We start from the raw sequence: 25363 nt of genomic DNA on the forward strand, positions 1-25363 counted from the left end.
TTGTATGGCAAGCAATACAAAAATATTAAAAAATGCTTAAAAATGATAAAAGACGTCTTATCTCAATGTATATATATATATATATATATATATATATATATATATATATATATATATATATATATATATATATATATATATAGGGGAGATTACTCTTTAAAACATTTCATAGTGCAAAATTACTGGCTTTTCATATGTTGTCAGCCTTGTGAATTTAGTTAATTTCACTTTTGTTGTTATCTATACATATTTAACTAATTTAAAAAGATTCAACGTTGTTTAATGTCCCTTCATTATCCATTAAAAACCTTTAAAATAACATTAACGTTTCTAGGTGACGTTTACAACACACACACATACACACACACACACACACACACACACACACACACACACACACATATAGTGATTTATGTATTCTATTCTAATTTGTTGTAAAGTACAGTTGTTTCTTTCTGTTTTCTTCTACAGAGGAGCATTTCTGTCTAAAGAAAACAGAGTATCCAGATGATGCTCTCGTTGCTCTGTATCAGTCTGGGGTTTGGATGGGAATATGTATAGATGGAATTTCGGCAGATACTGCTCGGGTTGTTTGTCGACATTTCGGACTCCCTGAGTATGAATTTTATAACAAATTATTTATTATAGAGTTTTAAGAAAATAATTGAACGAAGAAATGGGCCGAGCATAATACGAGATTATCCCCATTATCGACAGTAATTCGTAATTACGATAAGGGAGTTTTTATATAAGAAAATAATGCTTTTAATGTTTAGCTTATTTACTCACAATTTTGGAATCCGACCTTCAAAGATAAATGTCACTTTAATTAAAAAAAGGAAAAGGAAAATCAAGCTTAATATATGGACCAGCTTTTGATGCTCGACGTACAATGTATGTAAACCAATGGCCCCACAAAAAATTCATTCTAGACTAGATTGTTAATCTGTACACATTGGACGGTGATTCCCTTCATTACTTCTTCTATGCAAAGCTTGCTTTGACAGGTTTTAACCGTTTTAAATCATCTCTGGACTATTTCTCGAAGTGGGAATAAGCAATGCTTCCCAATATTCATTTCATATGATATAAAGATCTAAGTTATGTGTTAAAGATTTTTTTAAAGGTTTCAGAAATAGATAAAAAATAAACAAAAAAATCTTTAAAAATTTAAATTTCTGCATGTAATATATGTGTTGTCGACATTTTTAATTTTCAATTTATTTATATTATAGGTAGTTTCATCACCTTTCTTATGTTTTCCAAAGAATATTACCCATAGTTTCTTAATGTCCCATTTATGGTTTATTTTATTAGAGTATTGGAGTTCTCCTTCTCTCGAGAACTGTTTTAAAAGAATATGGTTTTATCTAAGGTTTAAGATGATGGTCACTCCTAACACCCTCTCAGTAATACCTATCAACATTATAGGTTGGACCGGATTATTGTTACGAATTACTTTAAATCAACTTTGTAAAATATTTACTTTTGCTATGTATATTGATAATCATATTATAGCTGGAACTTTTGTCTGAAACAAGATCAATTTTCTCCCTTCAGAGATTATGCGCAGCTCAGCAGAAATACTGAAAGTGATAATACCTATTCGAAAAAGTTTGAAATAGTATGCAATGGAACAGAAAAAAGTCTTGATGATTGTTCACGTCAAACAACAAATAATTATTGTTATGGTGAATCTGCAGTGTTTGTTTGTCCAAAAGGTAAAGTCAGAATGTTTTATAAAATACTGGAAACATGTAAAAATATTTTATGATTTTTAAAAAATAGATAAGGAGGAATATGACACTATAAGAGCAATCCTGAAAAGCAAGCTTTCGATTTTGTCCTGGCGTATTTTTGTCGTCGTCTATCCAAAATGAATAATAAAATATAAGTAAGGAAAAAACGACTTCCTCAATCAGTGATTATCAGAAACTTTTTAGCAAGGTTGGATTTCCTTAAGAAATGAATATAATTTCTTCCTATGTTTTGTGATCAAAATTGTACCATGACCTTTGGCCGTTTACGCCAAACGGTTTATAAAAATCGTAACCGGACGAAGGTTAGATTATCAAAGTAAATGTAAGTAAGAGATTAAAGTTATTTCCTATAGTCTTTTTTTTCTTTACTTTGTTCAGAAAATTTCAGAATTAGAATTAATCGTTGCAAAATTAAAATGTGCCTTTAACTGACTAATTTGTTTTGCTGACGCTTTTTATTGTGATGTAACCAAGTTATTTTATACAATATAGAAGAATTTCTTCAGCCAATTAAATATGGCGCTGCGAAAAAAGGTTGAAGTGTATATCAGACATTTTACATTCTGTCTTTTATTTCACAGACCGCCTCATTAGATTGGTGTCCATACAAAAAACAACGTCAGGTTCCTCAGGCTTGGTGGAAATTAATTACAGAGGAACTTGGAATAATCTATGTCCATACAATTTTGGGATTGACGAAGCAAATGTGGCTTGTCGTGAACTTGGTTTACCAACGTAGGTATTTCTGATGAGTTTTAATTTTTACACTGGAGTCAAAAAATACTTAGCGTTGTATATCACTATTAATAAGATTGTTCTTCTTATCACCATGTTGAAATAGTAAATCTATCAAAAAGTGTATACTTTGGCAGAGCAAATTAAAAAACATTTTAATATAATTAAATGAAAGTTTGTACAAAAAGTCTTATTTTCTGCAACGTTCGTAATTGACAGTGTAACGATAATAATATCTCACAAGTTCGACATTTTGATCAACAATCACTTGAACATGTTTGCTCATCATTTTTAACTATATGTATAAGCGTTCGTACAATCTCTGTTTTGATGTAATACTTAATCAAAACATTTGAAGAATGACTTCATTAAAATGCGTAAAACTAAACTTGAAATTTAAAGTTTTATTTTTAACTAGTATTATGAAACAATTTACGTCAAGTTTTTTTCTTTGACAAATATTACACACAACGCAACTCATCATTTGTTACAGAAAGCACGTTTTAGAAACAACGACGAGTCAGTCACTATCAGACGAGGTATATCCTTCTTATCTTTCGTGTACCGGGAATGAAGAAAATCTAAGGGACTGCAGACAGAGAGGAAGTTGTAGCACTTATTACTTCCGGAGTTCAGTTGTTAAACTCACATGTAATTCTGGTGAGTGGTTCAGATGTTTCAATCTTTCAAACAAAGCATATGTAGTTACTATTTCTTGAAAATGGAAGTGACGATTATTGCAATATTTGGTCTTTTAATTTAATTAATATTCGATCTTGCACGATTATTAAATCAAAAGTAATAAGTAAAAAATAACATGTATCTAAAGGCGGAAAAATATATTCAACAATTATAAAATAAAAAATTATGCGTAAATACATGCACTTTAGCTTTTGTTTCATAAGTTTGATCACTAGAATTAGAATTATACAAAGGATTCTACCAAAAAAATTAATATAATAAGAACTACTTCTTGTAAATAAACATTTGAAGATATATCATAAAAATGCATGAAACACTTTTTTGAGGGGAATATATTAGATGTTAAAGTGAATAAAAAAGAAACATAGATAAACCTAGGTGTAGCTACTAAAACTGACTTTCGTTGCGTGTCTTTCATGTCTTTTTCTTAAAATGTTTAATTACCCCTGGACTTGCGAATATATTTATTAAATGCAAACATAATCAGAATAGAAAATGAAATCTTTTATTTTGTTTGTTACATAGTGTGAAACTCATAAATTATGTTTCTGTAGAAATTGCTTTTTTTAAATGTAAATTATCTATGGCAGACATAAGAATCAGGCAGTTGTTCATTCAATGACTCTTAAAGAGAACCGTGTTGCAGAAATCACACTTTCTTTTAATTTGATTTTACGAGCATAAAGTTATATGATTGTTTCGATTAATCTGTTGTAGCTTGTCCATCTATGAAATTCGGTGAAAACTGCAACCGTGACTGTCCATGTGACACCGAATCTACAAGTTCCTGTGATATGAATACGGGAGAATGTGTGTGTAAACCTGGATTCTCGGGGCATACCTGCAACTGTGCTAGTGGTTCACATAGCTGCAATACGACCGTCTCTGATTGTTATTATGAATCGAACCAAATACACTGTATCTGTAAGGCGGGATACACGAACTACGAACATGGATGCGAAGGTATCTTTCTTTTGTAAAAAAACAAAATTTCCTCTTTCATAGAGAGGAGAATAACCATAAGAGAAAACAGAAAACAAAATGCAAATGAATCACTAGCATTTACTTATTGACCTAGATGATTTAAAAACTTAATTGACTACATTTGTTGCATCACTTTTAGCGAAAAGGGTGTATCAGATAAGGGCAAGTAAAAATCGACACACGCGTAATTAGCACAAGAGTTTTAGCGGGAACTAAAAAAACTTCGCTATATCCGAGAATTCGCTATAACCGTGTTTGTACTAAACGAGTTTTACACTATAGACAAAACGCCTGGTTAAACTACATGTAGACGTTCATAATAGCTCCGCAGAAACGCGCAGCTACTTATTACTTTTTTATCTTATACCGTCCACCTTTGATGATGCAATTGCAAGTAAGCTAATATCACAAAAGTAATGATATTTCAAGGGACAAACAAAGACCGATAGCGTATCTGCAGCTAAAAGTCAAAACTGTTTAAATCTAATAAACAGAATTAACAAAATAATGAATAGCTTTGTTATGTCTGAGTCGCTTTCATCCGAAAATGTCAAATTCGGTTGTCAGAATGGAAGAAACATGTATTAGACATGTACATTGACTTATATAATATATACTTGTGATTATATTTTGTAGATAACGTGCGAATAAATACTACAGATTTAGTAGAAATATTTGAACAAAAGTGGAGAAAAGTATGCAGTAGAACGAGTTGGAACCCCGGAAATTCGTTGGTGGTGTGTCGTCAGCTTAACCTTAGCACGTGTGTATATAATTGTTTGAAGTTTTCATAATTTTTTTTTTGCGATGTGAAAATAATGAGAAATAGTGAAAAAAAATGTTTCCTTTGGTTATTCACAGAGGTATGAAGACAGCTATCAAAGCAGAATAATGTATAACTCCGTTAGCGGGTTGTGTAAATGCTACCTTCATTGCCCTCGTGAAATAAAACGTTTCATTGTTTATATTTACATCTTTCTTATAATTATTTAATCTTTTCTCTTTAAAAGTGAAACTATGTAAACTATAATTGTCGACCTTGACGTTAAAGAGTAATAAGCAATTCTTTTCTTACAAAAAATTCCTGCTATGAATGTAGCTTTATTTTCTTTAAAAAACAATCATCCCATATGTATTAATAAACGATCATGAACGATGTAAAATTTAAAAACTGTCTTCTTGAACCAAAATTGACATTTGATCAGCTTCACGATGCTTTTGAAAGCAGTCTCGAGCTCCTTGGTGGAATGCGTTTATACATAACAGACAGTTTGTTGTTCTCGCTCTTATAGATTCTTTTTTGTCTGTGTCAATGTTTAATGTTTTAGGAAATGCAGGAAGAATGCGTAGTAAATATAGATTTTAAAAAGACAAAGAATTTAAATTATTGAATGTGACTGGTTTCACTAACCAACTTCCTCGTCTAATATTTGTATTAATATTTGTCAGCACCTTTTGTTCTATTTCGATTCAACATTTTCTTTTAAACATTGCTGTTGTCTTTTTTAAAAGCGAACCCAGTAAAAATAGTGAATAACACACAATGTGAACGATGTCAATCTCTTTGACGTTAAACATGCTTTATTGTACTAAATTTTTGATGAATAATGCTTTTTAGCTCACCTAAGCCATAGGCTCAAGTGAGTTTTTCTGATCACAATTTGTCCGTTGTCTGTCATTGTCGTCGTTGTCGTCGTCGTCGTCGTTGTTGTAAACTTTTAACATTTTCATCTTCTCAACAACCACTTGGCAGATTTCAACCAAATTTGGCACAAAGCACCACTAGGTGAAGGGAATTCAAGTTTGTTCAAATGAAGGGCCACGCCCTCTTAAAGGGAGATAATGGAGAATTATTTAAAATTTGTTGGTATTTTTCAAAAATCTTCTTCTGAAAAACTATTCGGCCTGAAAAGCTTAAACTTGTGTGGAGGCATCCTCAGGTAGTGTAGATTCAAGTTTGTTCAAATCATGGTCCCCGGGTGTAGGGAGGGGCCACAAGAGGGGGATCAAGTTTAACATAGGAATAAATGGAGACAATCTTTAAAAATCTTCTTCTCAAAATTATCAGGCCAGAAAAGCTCAAATTAAAATGGCAGCATCCTCAGAAAGTGTAGATTCAAGTTTGTTCAAATCATGGTCCCTGGGGGTAGGGTGGGGCCACAATAGGGGGATCAAGTTTAACATAGGAATATATAGAGAAAATCTTTAAATTTTTTTCCTCAAAAACTATTAGGCCAGGAAAGCTCAAATTAAAGTAAAAGCATCCTCAGGTTGTGTAGATTCAAGTTTGTTCAAATCATGGTCCCCGGGGGTAGGGTGGGGCCACAATTGGGGGATCAAGTTTTACATAGGAATATTAAGAGAAAATCTTTAAAAATCTTCTTTTCAAAAACTATTTGGCCAAGAAAGCTCAAATTGGCATGTAACCATCCTTAGATAATGTAAATTCAAGTTTGTTCAAATCATGGTCCCTGGGGGTAGGTCGGGGCCACAATGGGGGATAAATTTTTATATATAGAGAAAATCTTAAAAATCTTCTTCTCAAAACTATTAGGCCAGGAAAGCCCAAATTTGAGTGGAAGCATTCCCAGATCGTATAAATTGAAGTTTACTTAAATAATAGTCCAGGGGTAGGGTGAGGCCACAATTGGGGATGAATTTTTACATAGGTATATATAGAGAAAATCTTTAAAAAATCTTCTTTTTAAAGACTATTTGGCCAGAAAAGCTTAAACTTGTGTAGAGGCATCCTCGGGTAGTGTAAATTCAAGTTTGCAAAATCACAGTCCCTAGTGGTAGGGCGGGGTCGTGATGGCGGTTTGAAGTTTTACATAAGGTTATATAGAGAAAATCTTTAAAAATATTCTGGGAAAGTTTTCGGTCCAAAACTCAGTACTTAGTGTTAAAGCACAGGTTATGCAGATTTAAGTTTGATGAAACCATGATTCCCTAGAGAAAAGTGGGGCCACGAAATGGGGGCGGGGTATATAGGAATAGAGAAAAATCTTCTTACAGGTACAACAGCAAAATGGGCTTGGTATTTACCAAAAAAAGAGGTGGATAAAAATTGGCAGATTTTCAATTTTTTTTAGCAAGATCTACAGTAACTGTACTTAGTTGTCAAGATATTTTGATACTGTAATGCTAATTTGATCAGAATTAAGGCAATGGTTGCTCAGGTGAGCGATGTGGCCCCTGGGCCTCTGGTTTGATTTTGTTAAAGAATGTTTTAACTTTAAACAGAGAGGTAATCTATACAGAATCGGTATATGACAGCGTACTTCATTCATCAACATCAATCACGTGCAATGGAACCGAGAAGACCTGGCAGGAATGCCAAGCACAATTATCCTCTTCGTCTTACTGCTCCTATTCTCGCAAACTATTATGTGGAAGTAAGGTTTTATATGAGTTTAGGTGTAAAAAAAAAAAAGACTGTTTTTTTCTAAAGAACTGAGTAATTTTTTTTGGTTAGACATAGTTTTTTATATGCATCCACACTTTGATTTTGTTGAGACTTGATCTTTTATGTGTGGCAATTGTTCAAATTAAGTTATAATGAAAAATTTAGCAAATAGAATAAAAAAAAAGAACTGTTACTAAGATATTTACAAGATATTCATATCAAATTCGGGCATCACTGAAATTTTTAATTTTATGATTTGTCATAAACAGTAAGCTTGCTTTTGTAGTTAGAAGCAATTCATAATAACCCTTTTGGTTTTATTTAAGTAATAGTAATGAATATGCAGAACCATACTTGTGCCTTGTGTATCTCAACACCGAGAGATTGACATTTGAAAATGAGTATCAAATTAGATGTCAACAAATTATGTCATAAATTTATAAAGGATATGTAGATATTAAAAATATAAATTAAATGAATATATTAAATGATTTAACTTATCTTGATTCAAACTTGAGATAAAATGAATTACGTAGTCACCAATAACATAAGTTCTTAATACAATAAACATTTTTTCTGTAAATGAAAATTAAACTTTGAATATGTATACCTCTTTTCTTTTTTACGTTTCTCTATTATAATCAGAATGTCCAAATTGGAAATATTCAAATGACTGTTCAAAAACCTGCCAGTGTGATAAAAAGACAAGTAAAGGATGCGATCCAATTACTGGAGACTGTTTGTGTCATGACAAATATGGTGGAGCGGATTGTTCTTGCCATACATCAATGATTTCTACCTGTAAAAGCCCATATTCCACTTGTGAATATGACAGATGTAAATGCAATCAAGGGCTTTTTAATGTATCCACTTCTTGCTCAGGTAAATTTTGTATAGATTTGTATATGATGATATTAATAACAACAAACATTAAACGGTATCTTTTGGAATTGTCTGTCATCCTCTTTCGTGTGTCATTCGTCCACCATCGAAATATTAATACCTTTTTTACAATGTTAACACTTCTTTCTTACAAAATATATGACTAATTCAGAACACCTAAACTTTAAGCTCTTTTAAAAGCAAAGCATTTGCATTGTTTAGTTTCTTCTAGTTTCATTTATCTGAATTACTTATCAATACTAATGACAAACACAGCTTAAACAGCTAATGCCGTTGTAGGAGAAAGACTTTCAACTACTTTGTTAAATATGCTTTTAAGCTACATATCTTCTCTTAAATTAATGACTGAAAGCTATTAAATTTTAATTCTGAAATGATTAGTTTTCCACATTATTTCATTATTTTTAAAAATTCCAATTAGGGTCTTTATCATATTTTTTACTACGTGAAGGAAGATATGAAAGTTATTTATTGATAGTAACCAGAATCCCATTCCTGTATAGAACATGCTCAGACGAACAAAATCTTGTAAATCAAACTGGGTGCTGTCATTTCGAGCTTGATTTCGAGATTTGAACAGGTTAAAAAGGGGCGGTTGTGAGCAGTTTTGACACTTTCATGGAAAATGTTACATTAAGCATTGATAAACATTATCAAACTGTTTCTGGATTTTGGAAGGAGCAATGGGTTTGCCTTTCTTTTTTCATACAACTGTGCATGAAATAGACTAACTTAGTGAATAGTAGATATAAACATGGGAGACCCTAACTTAAACTATGAACCTGGGGTCTTATGCATAAAAATTCTAAGAATTATCTTAAGTTTATGCTTAACTTTCTTATGTATATTCTGAACCAGGCAAGGTGCTTACTTTCCGTTGCATAAAAATTCTAAGCAGCATGCACAGTAATTCTTAGCTGAGCATATCGCAATCTACCTTAGTATATCGTTGCTATGTCAACTAGTTCACTTCCGTTTTAATTTGATGTAAATATTGATTGATTATGGTTTGAAAAAAGAATATGATTTATTAAATGCATTCATGATATGTTTTTATAAAAATCAAGGTTCTCACATTTCAGATTATTTTATTTTCATTAATCTACATTAAAACTATAAATGATAACAGTACATTTTTTTATTTGAGTACTTATAGCCGAATTTTTATCATAGTTTCTTTTAAATTACATCTGTCCGTAAAAAGGGCGAGATTTTAAAATCTGCGAAACGTGCCTGTTGCAATTTTACGCGGATCTACACAGTACAGTACCGCTTACCGGTATGTAAATATACAGTACCATAGGTACATGTACATTTATTATTGTTTTTGAGGACTGTTGTATCATACTGGGCTCGAGCTGGGCTTCGCCATTTTCGCCAATGGCGAATTTTTTTCAAATGTGGCGAAAAGAAATTTGAATGTGGCGAAAGTCCTTTTTTTGTAATAAAATGGTATAAAAAATCAGTGTTCAGTTTTTGTCCAGATATTTTTGTATTTGACCTTATGGAGCACTTTAATCAAAGTTATGGCCATGCTCGTGTAAGGGATATGTCCTCCTGCTTAAGAACTTTTCGTATGGTATCTCAATTGACTTAGGAAGGGTATATAACACGTTTCTTACATTTAATAATGTATATAAAAACTAAATAACATCGGTATTTCTTGTGTGTGCCTGATTTAATCGTTTTGATGGGTATTTGCAGTTTTATTTGAAAAAAGAATAGTTGTACAACAGCGATGGTAAAGAATGTGTTCAATAAAATTGAAAAAATAAAAAAATAAAGATTTAACTTGTAAACGTTAAACAGCTAATTTTTGGGATATAATAATCTTTTTCTGTTTTCTTTATTTGTAGACATGGATGACGTGACCTATTTTTGTTCCTTCAATGGTTATAATTGGAAAGATTCATGTGATATGGAAACTACTTCCCGTTTACAACGGCATTCAGTAACATTTTTCTAACTTCTTTTTTTTTTCTTCTACAAACACATTATCTCAAGTATATGGAAAGTATATGGAGATTGGAATGCGCATGTCAAAAATGGGATCATGATTTACTTCACGTTGGTTATTGCTAGCGCTCTCGAGTGCCAGCAACTACGTTAATCTATATTTCTGGAATACATATACTCGACTTCAGGATAGGGCATTCTGGGAAAACTACTGTCGTTAGACTTCACGATGACAATTTCCTATATATTTGATCCGAATTCTGAAATTTCTCAATTTATTGTCTAAGATATACATAAAAAAACAAAAAACTAAGGTTAGAAAACCTTTATCTTAAGTTATATCGCATTCCTTTTTAAATCCGGCAAGCTCATAACCCCCAACCCCTCCCCCCCCCCCCCCCCCAAAAAAAAAAGTTGTGACGGAAAAGCCCGAATGAAACGACATTCAAGCGGGAAAATTTTACGTTGAAGCACAAAAAAAATTCTTATCGGTCAACATGGCTTGAGTCCATCATACGGAAACACCCGAGCAAAAAACGACAATCACGCGTTTAAGTTTCAGCAAAATAACCTAGTTGGTCACGAACCTTCCACTCTGTGTATAAAAATGGCTTTAGCGCTAGCTCAACTTTTTTTAAAAAGAAAAGCTTGTAAATCTAATGATATGTTTTACGGTGCTACTGATGGGGCGAGCGCAGCTAGCAAGAATTACACATACCTTGCATCATCGTAATGTTATTTAGTTATCAACTATAAAAATAATTTTGAGAGAGAGAGGGGGGAGAGAGGGGGAGAGAGAGAGAGAGATAATGAGAGAGAGAATTATAAGATTTCTATATAGCTAAGTTTAAAAAATATCTCACAAAATACATAGATTTGCTTCCAACTAAAACCGTTCTTTACTTTTGGAGAGAATTGATCAGTCTGTCAAAACGTAATTTGTGTTTGATTTTGGGGTACGTTGTTGTTATCTGAAGTTTATTTTTTTTCCTGGTTCATATTTTTGTTTGTTTGTTATTTTTTGCATTCTAATTGCATACGTTGTATCCTTATCTTTATGTATCTGTATAGATATTTCAACTGTTTATTTTTTCTCTTTGTTATTTTTCATTTAATTCAAATTAACGTATTTTTTTTTTATCTTCCCCAATTATATTTACCGAACATGCATGCAAAATAAGCTTTAAATTGGATCGTTATGACATTAAAGTGTGGCGCTTGCTATTATATATTTAATCTCTCTATCAAAACCAAAAAAAATAAAAAATAAAAACATCATATGAGGCAGGTATCGCAGTCTATACTTAAATTGTTGGTACACGCATTGCAGATGTTTGATCAACCTCTAGTTCATCGCGATAAATATAGCGCGAGAGCACTGTGACATCATCCATTACCTTTTTGTCTTTGTTTACATATCTCGACTCAATACGAAGGTATGAAAGCATGTAACAAATCTCTTGGATCTCCCTAAAGCTTGTGCAGAACTCAAAGTGTCTTCAAACCTCAGGATACCGTAACTTTCGAGTTAAATGTCAGCCATTTTTGGCAGAGCACTACGAGTGAAAACATAAGAGAGCATTATGGGGCGTAGACAAAAATAATTGTTTGATGAATCTATAGGTTTCGCTCGTTCTTTTTCCCGCGCACACTGGTTCTTAGAGTTCGCTTCGCTCGCTATTAGTTTAAGTTTTGTGGTTTTATTTTGGAATGAATGTGAAACACTTGATTGAATACGACATTTTAGCCTTAAAAAGTGTGCTTTTATAAGATAGGAAACGTCCCTTAAGGTTTAGTTTATTTAAACAAACTAGTCAATTGGATTTAATCAATTGTTACAGTATAACGCAAATACTATTTTTATGATTTATCTAAATAAAATTAGAAAGGTATCAAAAGCAATCAATAGATTTTCCCTTTTATTATCTATACCATATTATCTATTGATATTTTCCATTATAACAAATTGTAAATGTTAAGCAAAAATTAAAAAAAAATGTATTATGTCATGAATTTTCCTTTTCATACAGGAATCAAGGTATTTCTACAGTTCTTGGAGACCACAGCCCGGAAGCGATGATACAGAGTATGCATACGTTGATGAGAGGCCATATTATTTTTCATCGAGCGAATTCTTCGCTTCACTCAATTTTTCTTTAGGAAGTAAACGTAAGTTAATAATACACGATATAATGTTGATATGTACCCTTGATCTAAGGCGAAGTTGCAAATCATTTTTTTCTGTTATTGTTAAAAGAAGTCACGAATTATAATATTACAATTCAACGGAAGTTTTTAAAAATTTCTTATGAAATCAAAATAAATTGACTCTTCAAAAATATCTGACCAGGCTCCACCGTCACCAAGATTTTCAAATCCCTCAACTCATTCCTCAACTCAAATCCTTTAAAGAAAAGTGCATAAATTTGAGGTCAAACCTCAGATTTGAGGCTGAGTATTGACTTGAGGAAAGTTGGTGACGGCGGGGCCAGTTCTTTTTCAAATATTTTGTAAAAATAACACCACCTCCATAAAACCCAACCACACATCTAACGGTAAAATGGAGGTTAAAAGAATAGGGTGTTTTCGACCCAGTTTGCTCGTAAGTGCGATCGATGAAAAATATCTTTAAACAATTTGTAACTCACCGTAACAACAGCATTAATCTAGTTTTAGTTTTCAAGGTATAATTATTGTATTTTTTTCGTTTTATCACTTTAACTCCGTATTTTTTTGTGTTTTTGTGTTACACTGATCAATCATTTGCAGAAAGCCAACTGTGTGTTCTCTTTGACTACATCACAACAGGACGAGGTTCCATCGTACTATCCATGAAAGATACATCAATGATAGAATCAACCATTGTCACTTTGTCTACAACAAAGACTGGCTGGACAAACAAACGAACAAATATAAATTCAAATCTACCAATTGAGCAGGTATACTAAATCAAAAGGCATTGAGTATAAGGATAATTTTTTATAAAAACGATGATGACGGTGATGGTAAAATTTCATTTATCTATTTTCTTTGTTTACAATGCGTTAGTGATGGATTTATATTGATCAAATAAATGCGTTTTAGTCAAAGAGTTAAAAAGGCAAACTACAGACTACATTTCTTTGTTATATAAACAAGGATCGTGTCATGGTTTTTGTTTACATTAGTTCAATATATCTTTAAAAGCTGTTTTAAGCTGATTTTTCTTTATTCAGTGTTCGTTTTGCACATATAAAAACAATAAGTATATGACACATTTACCTTAGGCCTAACTAAACGTTATTATTTTTAATCACAATGCCCCATAAATGTGCTCAAAGCGTGAATGTAAATAGAGTTAAGTCACATGTGTGGGCTTTGTTATTCATGAAGTCAAAGACAAAATAAATTCCAAAAGCAAGGTACCCCCTCCACTGGAAAGAGAAGCACTCATTATTTTGCACTTTTTGAATAAGTAAAATATGAGTTCAGAGCTGTTCAAATGTCTTTCATGGAAGTGAATGAGTAATAGAACTGTTTTAATTAACCACATTTATTACAAAATGTGGGTATGGTTTAAAATCTATTAGAAATCGATGTTAACAAGATGCCCTGATATATTAATTGAAGTAATGCGTCCATACCATGTATGGAAATAAAAAAATAATTTGAATTTAAAAACTTCAGTGTTTGAAAAAAAGGATAATATATATATATATATATATATATATATATATATATATATATATATATATATATATATGAAATCTTTAATTTGATTCTTTTGCTAATAATTGGGGGGGGGGGGGGATTTTGGCCTTTAAAAGGATTCATTCTTTTGGTTGACTAATAGAAATACTTTACTAAAGCACCCATTAAAAGGCAAAAATAATTTTTGTCGAAAACTCATGACCATGCCTCTATGTAATTGAAATTTATTCATAGCTCTGCTAAATGTTTATTAAGAAACCATTTAGAAATGTCGCGTGGAGAGGAGTACAACATTTTGCAATAAAATATAAATAGAAATTTTTCCCCCTAAAGAATCATAGTGAATTTTTTTTATATGAAAATATGTTAGGAAGCTAGATTAGTTTGATATAAAACAAGCGATAAAAACACGTTGATCCAGTTATGTTATTTTTTTAATTTTCTCGAACCATGTCATTTTTTCCTCAAGATTTTTATTGTGAAACTCTATTCTATGGCTGAGATCGCTTTTATGTTTGCTGACTATCTAAATCTTGTTGTAACATTTTTATCGGTTTAAAGGTAAAAACTAGCAAATGTTTCTATTTTATCGAGTATTAAAAGTTGTTTCAATATTCCTAAATAGTCAAGTTATTGTACATTGCATCCTGATAGCAATTTCTTTATAGAGTATATTTTTTTCTCAAACTTTTACCAAAGAATCTTTATAGGATAATTACGAAAGAAATCGTTGATTCACTTTATACTCAAATTTGAATAGACGTTTGGATTGTTTCTTCATGAGAATACAACATATTTAAAGAGGCATGGCCACGATTCTCTGATTTATAATTTACAATGCTTTAGAAATACATTTCTAATAAAATAACCAAATGAAATTTGAGAGTCACTCGTTAAGTTATAAGCAAGACAGAAGGCTCACAATTCTTTGTCATGTAAACAAGGCTCATTCCCAATTTTTTTTTTACATGGGTTCAATATTCCAGTATTCCTTTTGAAACTGATTGATTTTTCTATGCTCTTATACATCATTAAACATTTTAAGTATGCATAAAAAATTCCATTAGTTTAACACATTCATTCTAGGCCTCTACTGGAATTTTTACTTTAACATTCGAAATGTAAACAAATGCTTTGTTCACAATGCAAAGTATTGTTAACTCTGTTACTCGCTTATAACACAACAAATTATACTATTTTTCGGCAAATTCATGACCATGCCTCTTTACTTGCTTAAGGTGGCTCTATACACCCACAGTTTATTCCAATTTTCAATAGAAGACCACAAAACATATACTTATCAAATATTAAAATGACGATAGGGATACTATAGGTATTTTTAAAGAATTTTTTAATGTTTTTTCGTGTTTTTGTCAAATATTTTTTATAAAGACAGCTATCAACAAATTGAGAGAAATTATTTTGTCATATGATGGATATTTCCTTCGGACACATAAAAAAAAATATAACACTTCTTAACATTCAAAAATGTTATTATTGCAATTTTTTTTAGTATTTCCCCAAAACATATTTTATCATATTTTCTTACTCTGTTGACAAATCATCTGAAAAAATTGCTTGATGTTATAAGAAAATGTATTTTAATAAATGTGAAATAAAAAATTGAATGAAAACAATTGCAAATAAACACAAAAAATATTTTAAATTTTATTTGGTATGAAAGTTCCTCATGTAAGGGTTATCGTTCCTAAGTCCCAAGGCCCAAACACCTTGGGGACTTTTCATTTCTGAGTTGAAGAAAATTTCCTAAATATAATGTTGGAATGATAAATACATGCATATTTCATTATAGACTTTGCCCTGTATAAGTGAATATATTCGCTTTAGTGCAAAACTAAGTCAAATAAATAAAGGGGAACATTGACTAGGCTAATAGGATTTATGTATCCCAACCTGAGAGAAATTCAAAGCAACCCTCTCATCCCCGTTAGGTGTCGATATTAATGTGCATTAAAGTATATTATAATTGAAATATTTTCACCTGTTTAGAATTTTCTTTCACGGTATTCAACCAAAAAATACGTTTTAGAAATTTTTGGAAAGTTAAAAAATTTATTGTTCTCGAGGGGAATCGAACTCATGACCTACTGATTTGTAGTGAACCCACTAACCCACTGCGCTACGGTGTAACATATCGATGATGCTAAAGGAACTCTTTAAAAATTTATACTTGATTTTATTGTTTATTTTGATAAATAATACCACACAACGTGAAGGTGTCACATACCACATTACTTGTAAGTAATGAATTTTCCAATTATCAAATTAAATCTATCCATTTAACAAATTTTTCAAAATAGCGGTTCCCATACAATTCACCTCAGTTTAAATCAGCCAGTACCGGAAATGCATGTTTCCAGATTTACTTTTTTGCGTACTGCGTCATCAAAAAGTGGTGTATAGAGCCACCTTAACACCATAGTCTATAAATACACTCAGCATTATTGAAGACGATCATGGTTATCATTTTCAATAATGAGATCGTTACATTTTAGATTATATTTCGACTGGAAGAAAAAACAGCCATTGACCAGATTATTATTACAGACTCAATGTGTGGTAAAAAAAATTTTTTCTGCTTTTTGCCTGAGTTTATCAGTAATTGCTAGTTCAATCTTGACCAATTTTCTCATTGAAATTTCATATTAGATATTATCAGAATCAAATAAAAACATTATTATTATTAACCGAGTTTTCAAAAGGAAAATCCGGTTATTGAAATGATGAAAATGGCAGGCGGGCGGGCGGCTGCCAAATGGGCACATAATGTACCCTAATGTGCAGATATTTCCTCATACAGTTTTTAAGCTAGGAAACTTTTCTCCCTTGTTGATAATTTTTCATGCCATTCATTCTTTCTGAGATATATATATATATATATATATATATATATATATATATATATATATATATATATATATATATATTCAAATATCGTGTAAATTGTATTTAAAGATTGTGCAAATTGGACATTCGGCTCGAGTTGTGACGACTGCGCTTGTGTACGGTTACACACCGAATTCTGCGATAAAAACAACGGAACATGCCACTGTAAACAAGGCTATATTGGAGAAGCGTGTCAGTGTGAAAACAACGGGGAACCCTGTCCACACTGTAAGCATCTGTTGATATGTCAGATAATATTTAATTAATATAATATTATTTATCAATCTATAGATAATATTAATTATCATTATTAATGTTATATTTAATTGTTTCATATATATCTTATTGTCTGAATTATTTTAGATATTCGGTTGGTAAATGGAAATACTACATCGATGGGAAGAATTGAAGTTGTCACAAATGGTGTCTGGTCAACTATCTGTGACAGTAATTGGGACCATGATGATGCTACTGTCGTCTGCAAGCAACTTGGACTTGGAAAGTAAGGAATGTACAGTTATTACTAACATTAATACTTTAGTGACCCAAGATTCACATTGTTCATCTGATCAATAATGCTCATCTTTGATTCAATACGATGAGAAAAAATTATTGATGGAAGTAGAGGTTTTCATTTATTTACTTATCTTTTGATTCGACCCGATACTCCTTGTGAAAATCAGTATACATGTTAATCAACTGATAATTGAATATATATATATATATATATATATATATATATATATATATATATATATATATATATATATATATATCTCCAAATCACAAAAGTATTATTTTCTCAGTGTCCGGTAAAAATATAATAAAAGAAAAAAAGCAACACTAACAGCAAAACATAAGCGCTTTCATTGTAAAAAATCTTCAGCGTTCGACTGTAAAACGTCTGAAGATTTTTAACAGTGAAAGCGCTTATGTTTTGCAGTTAGTGTTGCTTTTTTTCTGTTATATATATATATATATATATATATATATATATATATATATATATATATATATTTGTAGTAGCTAATATTGTAGTTATTGTAGTTGCCACGTTCCGATCCGGTGTTTTATATATTATTTAGTTTTTAGTTTAGTGCTAGTGTTGTAGATGTTTTTCTGTTTTCAGAAGTAGTTCTTATTTGTGTCCTGAGGAAGGGACGGGTTGTCCCTAAAATTTGACAATATTTTACTTTTTTGTTCGTGTCGTTGGTTATTTTTAGTGCTTATATATGTATATATATATTTCTCTGTGTGTGTGTTATATTGTTTGTGAAGTATATATATATTCTTTTCAAAGGTATGGTATTGCTGTCTCAGATGCTGAATTTGGAAGAGGTGTCGGTCCAAACTACATAAGTAAAGTTAATTGCGTAGGAGATGAAACAGATTTACTCACTTGCCCTTTCGAAAAGTTATCGTGTAGTCATGAAAACGATGCAGGGGTTATATGTGGTAGGTTTTTTTTCTGTATGATGTATTTCTTTAAAGAACAACTATAAGCTATATACTAAAAAACATTAGTCTTCATTTTACAGTCAACAAATCAAGTATCATTCGATTGGTAGACGGTTCAGACGAAACAGAGGGTCGATTGGAAGTGAAGTTAAATGGACGTGGATCATGGGGCACAGTTTGTGATGATGGATTTGATGAAAGCGATGCAAAAGTCGCTTGTAAAGAGCTTGGATTACCCACGTAAGAATCTACACATAAATGACTGTTTACACTCTGCATACGTAGGATTGTATTCATAATGTGATAATTGTTGTGTCTGGAGAAACTACAAAAAACTGTGTCAACTTATATAAGAAGCTACGCGTCTAATTCGTGTCTTATTACATGTTTGTATGAATTAACACAACATGTGTCTTATAACGCTACAATGTTTAAAACCCGTGCTTTTTCTCGTAAGAATTTTCACTTACTTACCCGTTCTATTGAGAGGGTATTGAAATGGACATCAATGGCGTATGATTGTATAGAAAAGTGTAAAATTTAATGATAATATATACATCTGTTAATTGATATCTCTGCTGTTCAAAAATCCGATAAGCATTTTTAATCTATATACCAACGAATCAAACAACCGGATATAACCATGTTTATCCGTAAAATTAATATGGACCAAACACCGTAATATGCCAACCCCCCCAACCAATAACATAATAAACATGGACCTTTAATACAATACACACATGCGCTTTTCGATATTTACGTTGGGTTGATTCTTGCCTTAAATGTTTATTTCTATACTCATTACACCAATTATGAGGACAGTTGAACAAAGTTATAGATTTTGAAAATTAATTTGAAGTCATTTTTTATACTCCAGTTTTAAATATTAATGGAGTATTTTTTGTGTCTTAAAATATCATTCCAGGGTTAAAACTTTAGTAACATAAAAGCAAGCAACACAGAAATATAGTTTATTCTTACATGTATAAACCCCCCCCCCCCCCCATCATATGTATATGTGTATGGGAAGTCAATAAGAACATTTGGTAAAATCGTATTCAAAGAATTCCCACAAATTATCTGTTATTTTATTTACTTGTAAGTTATCTAGTATCCTAATTAATGTTTTTTGATTAACGACAGTTACTCTTACGATATAAATTATCTTACGAATTTAAATGAACATCCTACGAAAGATCTATAAAAAGTCAATTGTTTACAGTGAAATCTTTTCGATGGTTTTTCCAAGTCATTATACAACCAGAAAAGTTAATTGCTTTAATATCTAAACACACTTTTTAAAGACTGTGCTCAAATCTTTCACAAAAAAGTGAAAACTGTAGTCATTTTCTGAACTTAGATTTCATAGATATTTTGCTAGGTCACCTGAGCTAAAGGCTGAAGTAAGCTGTTCTGATCAAAATTTGTTCTTTGTTTGCAAAGTGTTTCACAAGTTGAAAAAACTTTTAAAAATATTTTGCTTACACACCTTTTATAGAAGAGAAATTGCAGTAAAAGCCCGCGCTTATTTCGGACGAGGAAGTGGACCGATTCTTATGAGTAACCTTAGATGTAGTGGAACTGAAACGTCAATCCATATATGTAGTAAAACAGAACATCCGGGTGGTTGCAGTCATTCTGAGGATGTGGGCATTGTTTGTTCAAACGGTATTTTCATCTTTAATTTAGTTACGATTACATACTTGAGCATGTTTTTGTTTAATAAAGCAATTGAATTTTAATCAGCTGATTCCAAATAGTGCTGATTTGATTTTAAAAGCTTTTTGCAAATCAATGTAGCGTAAACAATCACACAAGAATAGGAAAACCTCTTTTTGAATGATTCAAATTATTTCCTATTCTATAAATACATTTTAACCGTTGATACATTTTAGGTAAAAATACTTATAGAATATATTTAACAGATGTCATATTAGTGATTTTTGTTTTATATCCATACGATAGATATAACGAAAATAAACCCTGTATATTTAAAGTTTAAATTTACATTCTATTGTGTTTTTTCCATTTAATTATGTAATATTTTAATGCATCTAAATGCAACAACGTTATCACTGCGTACATATATCAATTTACGTGTAATTTTTATAAGTAGTTCTTAAACATTGATTTCTATGTTATTTGTTTAAAAATATATTTTATACATTTTGTTAAAGCACCATTTTCTACAATTATTCAACAATAAAAATGATTTTATTATTTAAAACAAAATTTCAAGATTTAATTTTCATGGATTATATTTTCATGCTCATCTCAACAGTCTATGTGTTAACACGTGTAAATCGGTTCTAGAAAACAGCTGTTCTTGCTTTTACTAATTAACTCCCTCTGTGATCAGCAATTTATACCGATTTATTTTAATAAAAATAATTGATTTCATCAATAAGGGAATGTAAATATAAGCATTAAATGATTTTTTTGACGTCGTGGAGTCAATAACTACCGTCAGGTTTGCAGACAAATTATCACAACGCGCTAAAACGCGTTATTCAATTTTTCTGTTCACCTGCCGGCAGTAAATGACACGTCGACGTCAAAAATAAATCATTTAATGCTATAATATATTTCAATTGCTCTTTGAACGACGTTATATAAACTCTAAAAATACAAGAGTTTATTTTACTTAAACAAAATAATCATATAAACATTATCTTCTAGAATGTTCGTCTTTCAAATTTGGAGACCAGTGTGAAAGAAGTTGTGTTTGCGATCAAAGTAAGTCTTTGTCATGCGATAAGGACACAGGAGACTGTATATGCAGGACTGGATGGACAGGTGCAAGGTGCACGTGTGGGAGAGGAACTGAATGTGGAGAAAACTCTTATTGTGATGGTGACGACTGTTTGTGTATTGACGGGTTCTTCACGACAGCCTCCAACTGCTCTGGTAGAATGCTGCATTTATTTCAGTTTAAGTTTCAAAATTAGATATTATATTTTGGTCTATTTTAAATCATATTTTTTGAGTGAAAACTTCGATAGAATATTTGTTTGTTTTTATTGTATCTGGACACAAAGCTTTTTCAAAATCTTAAGGAAAATAATATTGTCTAAAAGCACCGCGATTATACATTCTTCTTAAGTTTAGTTTTTATTATTAAAGAAATAAATGTCAAGTTAAAATGTTCACCGGGATATGAACGTGGATGGTCACATGAGAAAATCATGTTTGCTTTATGAATAGACATATTAAATATAATCGTTTGGCTAGTTTTTAAAGTCTAACACATAAATTTGAATGTTGTTATCATTGCTGTCATTCTAACTGGTACTCGGTAAAAAAAAGGTAAAAAGGTAAATCGAAAAACAAAGTATTTTGCTCAATCATACTTTGGGGGCAAAATCGCGTTAGTTATATAAAGAAACTGTGAGTTATGCTTAGAGTTCTAACAAATTCTCTAAAATTGGACAAAGCACGTCAAACATTGTTATTAAAGTTTTAAAGTACATTTTTGAAGTGGTGTATTAATACCATATGGTTATAACTGTACGCTGGCTTTTAAGAAGATGGACTTTTAAGATAAAAATATATCCTTAATTTCGTAAAGATACCAAATTTGAGATGTTGAAAATAGATAATTATTTTAAAAGTTATTATATCTAGAGTGACATTTTATTCAATTTAGGCCTATAAACAATTTAAACAATCAATGAATTTTTAAAGCGAAAAAAGAGTTTTTTTTATCATAGATATTTTTTTAGTAATCGACGTTTTGTTTTATTTGTACGCTCATCGATGTGTATGACAGACCATTTAAAATGGTATTACAATTCCAAAAATTAAAACTTATCCAATTATCTTATTTTTGGACGATAAATGAATGTTACTTTTTATGTATCTTCCGACTATTTAAATTCCGGGATGAATTACTCTATTAAGTACAAATAAAAACAATTTTTTACAAATACGATCGATAGTATAGCCGGGGTATTTATAAACATATTAGAAGTCTACTAACACATTACTTCTCTTCAGCCCAACGTCATAAAAAATAGCAGTTATATTTTGTATACGTACGCATGTGTTGCCTCCGAAAACGGAGTCTAAAATGCTTGCAAAAATAAAATCATTTCGACTCTTTTTTTTTGTGTCAAATAGACTAGGTATTATTATATGTTGTGTATTTTTTTTTCAGATGAAGAATTCGTTTTGTTCTCCTGTTCATTTGAAACCGACATTGACACCTGTTCTATAAATAATTATGGTGCCATGAAATGGAAAAGAGATAGTGTATGTTTGTTATTAACATACTGTTTTTCTTTTATGTGTTTTTGCAATCAAATAAATATATACGCGTGAAAGTTAATTTATTTTAATTTGTCTCTAAAATGGAAGAAACATATACTCTTCTCAACGACTATTTTTGTACCATTTTATTTATGATAAACAGAGTTATGATAATTTACCGCATTTTCTTGCATATGAACTGTCAAAGCATTGTAATAATTCAAGGGTTTAAAATTATTCTTCTTAAAAATTGTAATTTTAAGAGTGCATTATAATATTTGTTTTAACATGATCATACAGAAGTTGACATATTGTAGCATTTTTCGACTTTGCAATGGCTATTGTAATATTATCATATGACTTGGTTCTAGTCTCCCAGGAAATATATTTTATTATTTTACAATATCAAATTATGTTCAGGTACAAATTAGTATATTAAAAATATATATACCACGATTTTAACATCAGTCACGTGATCACTGACTTTTCTTCCCTTGATATATAAAGATAGCTTAATTATACTATTTTGAAATAAATTTATTATGTTAAAAAAGCACAAACCTACATACAAAAAACCTAATTAACATAAATCAACATTTGCTTTGGCAAGACAGAAATCGGAAATCGATTTTATATAATTTATGAGTATTAACAGTCAAAATCATAATTGTTTTGTCTTCACAAAAATAAATCTAAACGTTATATACGAAATAAAGAAATAACAGATTAATATTTTTCAGAGGGGTACACCAAGTGATGATACAGGGCCATATACAGCCAAAGAAGGTATCCACTATGTATATACAGAAGCCACAAGCCAGTCGGAAGGGGATGAAGGCGTGATGGAAATATCTCTTACAAGCCTAAATCTGAGCAAGTACCGACATTGAGCTTGAGCAATTACTTATTTGTAATGGAATAATAATCTTTGCACTGTAATCATATTAAATTCTGTTTGCTAGTAATATTGCTATATTCTTTATTCAATCACCATGACATTAATATAAATTCAATGAAGTCAATCATGGAGTTGACTCACCTAAGGCCTAAGGGACCTTCCTGGGTAAAGCATTATGTGTACCAATGACGGTACAAATTTGATAACGAAACTAACCAATGTATTTCTTCCAATGATATATGTAATGAAACTATATGATATGATATAGTGATATATGAAGGCCTAAGGCCTAAGGGACCTTCCTGGGTAAAGCATTATGTGTACCATTGACGGTACAAATTTGATAACGAAACTAACCAATGTATTTCTTCCAATGATATATGTAATGAAACTATATGATATGATATAGTGATATATGAAGAGAAAAAAATCTATGTCAAATTGTAAATTTTTACTTTTGAAAAACAAGAATATAGTATAGTTTTAATATTGCTAATGAAATCAATATTTATGTTTTTTTAATGCATTTGTGTAATCTGTTTTAGTTATTATTTAATAAAGATTCTTAACCACAATTTTAGCAACACACACCTGCTTTCAATTCTATTTTCACATGAGAGGAAGAGATATGGGAGACTTAAATGTCATTATTGAAGAAAAACCTGGATCAGAAATCGTTCGATGGTCAAAAACAGGACATATAAACTCAAACTGGAATCGAGGTTACATATCACTTCCACCTGATTCTCAAAAGGTATAATGCAGGTCGTCGAACCTAGATACATATGTCCCCCTAGTTAAAAGTATTTGATATCTTTAATTTGTTTAAGCTTCTGAAATTCGATTCGAAAAAAATCTTAAGTTATGTATCAAGCATAATATTGGAATCATATACCTCCTCAAAATAACAATGCTTTTAACACAACTCAAAGGTCACATCATTGAAAAAGCATGTACTATCTATGGAAGCAAAACATAATGAAATATGAAAAAAATGTTTCTCCAGATAAAAATAATAGGAACGAGGGGTGACGGTTATCGATCGGACATCGCTATGGATGATTTCAAAATTTTCCAAGAACATTGCAGTGAGTATCAACTTTGCTATGCTGAGGTGTTGACACAGTGAGCGCGTAATGTCGCTTTTTAAAATTATTAAAAATTTATTTTGGTTAACCTTCACTTCCAGGTTGTGAACCATGGAAATATGGACTATTATGCGATAAATCATGTGACTGCAAAAGAGTAAGTTCTGAGAGCTGTGATAGTAAAAGTGGATCATGTGTATGCCAACCAGGCTGGAGTGGAAAAACATGTAACTGTCGAATGTTGCTAGACAATTGTCATTCAGCGTACTCCTACTGTCATGGTGATCGGTGTTTGTGTAAAGATGGAATTTATAGTAATGGTGTTACCTGTTCAGGTTTGTATTTAAAAGCATGGGAAGGTAAAAAATCAAATCAAAGAGATTTAATATCATAAATGTGATTACTTGAGATATATAGGCAAATATATATGTAAAGAGACTTTATAAATACATTTGTAAAATTTAGTTGTTCTGATGTTCTTTTTTTCTACGTATTCATTCAAAATAAGTAATGTCATATTTATATTCAGTTAAGCATATTTATCTTACATAAAAATCCACAATTAAACCATGCACGCAGTTTAAATTGTTTGATATACAAATGTGTACCATATATATTTGAATTTAAA

At 31.0% G+C, this 25363-nt stretch overlaps 1 protein-coding gene across 2 annotated transcripts in view; it reads left to right on the forward strand.

Annotated features, from left to right (window-relative positions):
• LOC105319839 (uncharacterized) overlaps positions 1–25363 on the forward strand; it is a 92057-nt gene that overhangs the window by 31590 nt on the left and 35104 nt on the right. For both annotated transcript variants that reach the window (XR_010714370.1, XM_034454962.2), the window contains exons 23-45: positions 472–616; positions 1561–1721; positions 2342–2495; positions 2989–3155; positions 3915–4160; positions 4818–4944; positions 7425–7576; positions 8233–8469; positions 10347–10441; positions 12477–12615; positions 13216–13385; positions 16653–16716; positions 17113–17271; positions 17407–17545; positions 18344–18498; positions 18582–18741; positions 20000–20169; positions 21181–21408; positions 22658–22752; positions 23490–23622; positions 24229–24401; positions 24654–24735; positions 24837–25070. Coding sequence is in view for 1 of the 2 variants with exons in the window: in XM_034454962.2 (XP_034310853.1) it covers positions 472–616; positions 1561–1721; positions 2342–2495; positions 2989–3155; positions 3915–4160; positions 4818–4944; positions 7425–7576; positions 8233–8469; positions 10347–10441; positions 12477–12615; positions 13216–13385; positions 16653–16716; positions 17113–17271; positions 17407–17545; positions 18344–18498; positions 18582–18741; positions 20000–20169; positions 21181–21408; positions 22658–22752; positions 23490–23622; positions 24229–24401; positions 24654–24735; positions 24837–25070 (3585 nt within the window). In the remaining variant the exon portion in view is untranslated. The remainder of the gene's footprint in view (positions 1–471; positions 617–1560; positions 1722–2341; positions 2496–2988; positions 3156–3914; positions 4161–4817; positions 4945–7424; positions 7577–8232; positions 8470–10346; positions 10442–12476; positions 12616–13215; positions 13386–16652; positions 16717–17112; positions 17272–17406; positions 17546–18343; positions 18499–18581; positions 18742–19999; positions 20170–21180; positions 21409–22657; positions 22753–23489; positions 23623–24228; positions 24402–24653; positions 24736–24836; positions 25071–25363) is intronic.

This window comes from Magallana gigas, chromosome 5 (genome assembly GCF_963853765.1).
Source record: "Magallana gigas chromosome 5, xbMagGiga1.1, whole genome shotgun sequence".
NCBI classification, from domain to species: domain Eukaryota; kingdom Metazoa; phylum Mollusca; class Bivalvia; order Ostreida; family Ostreidae; genus Magallana; species Magallana gigas.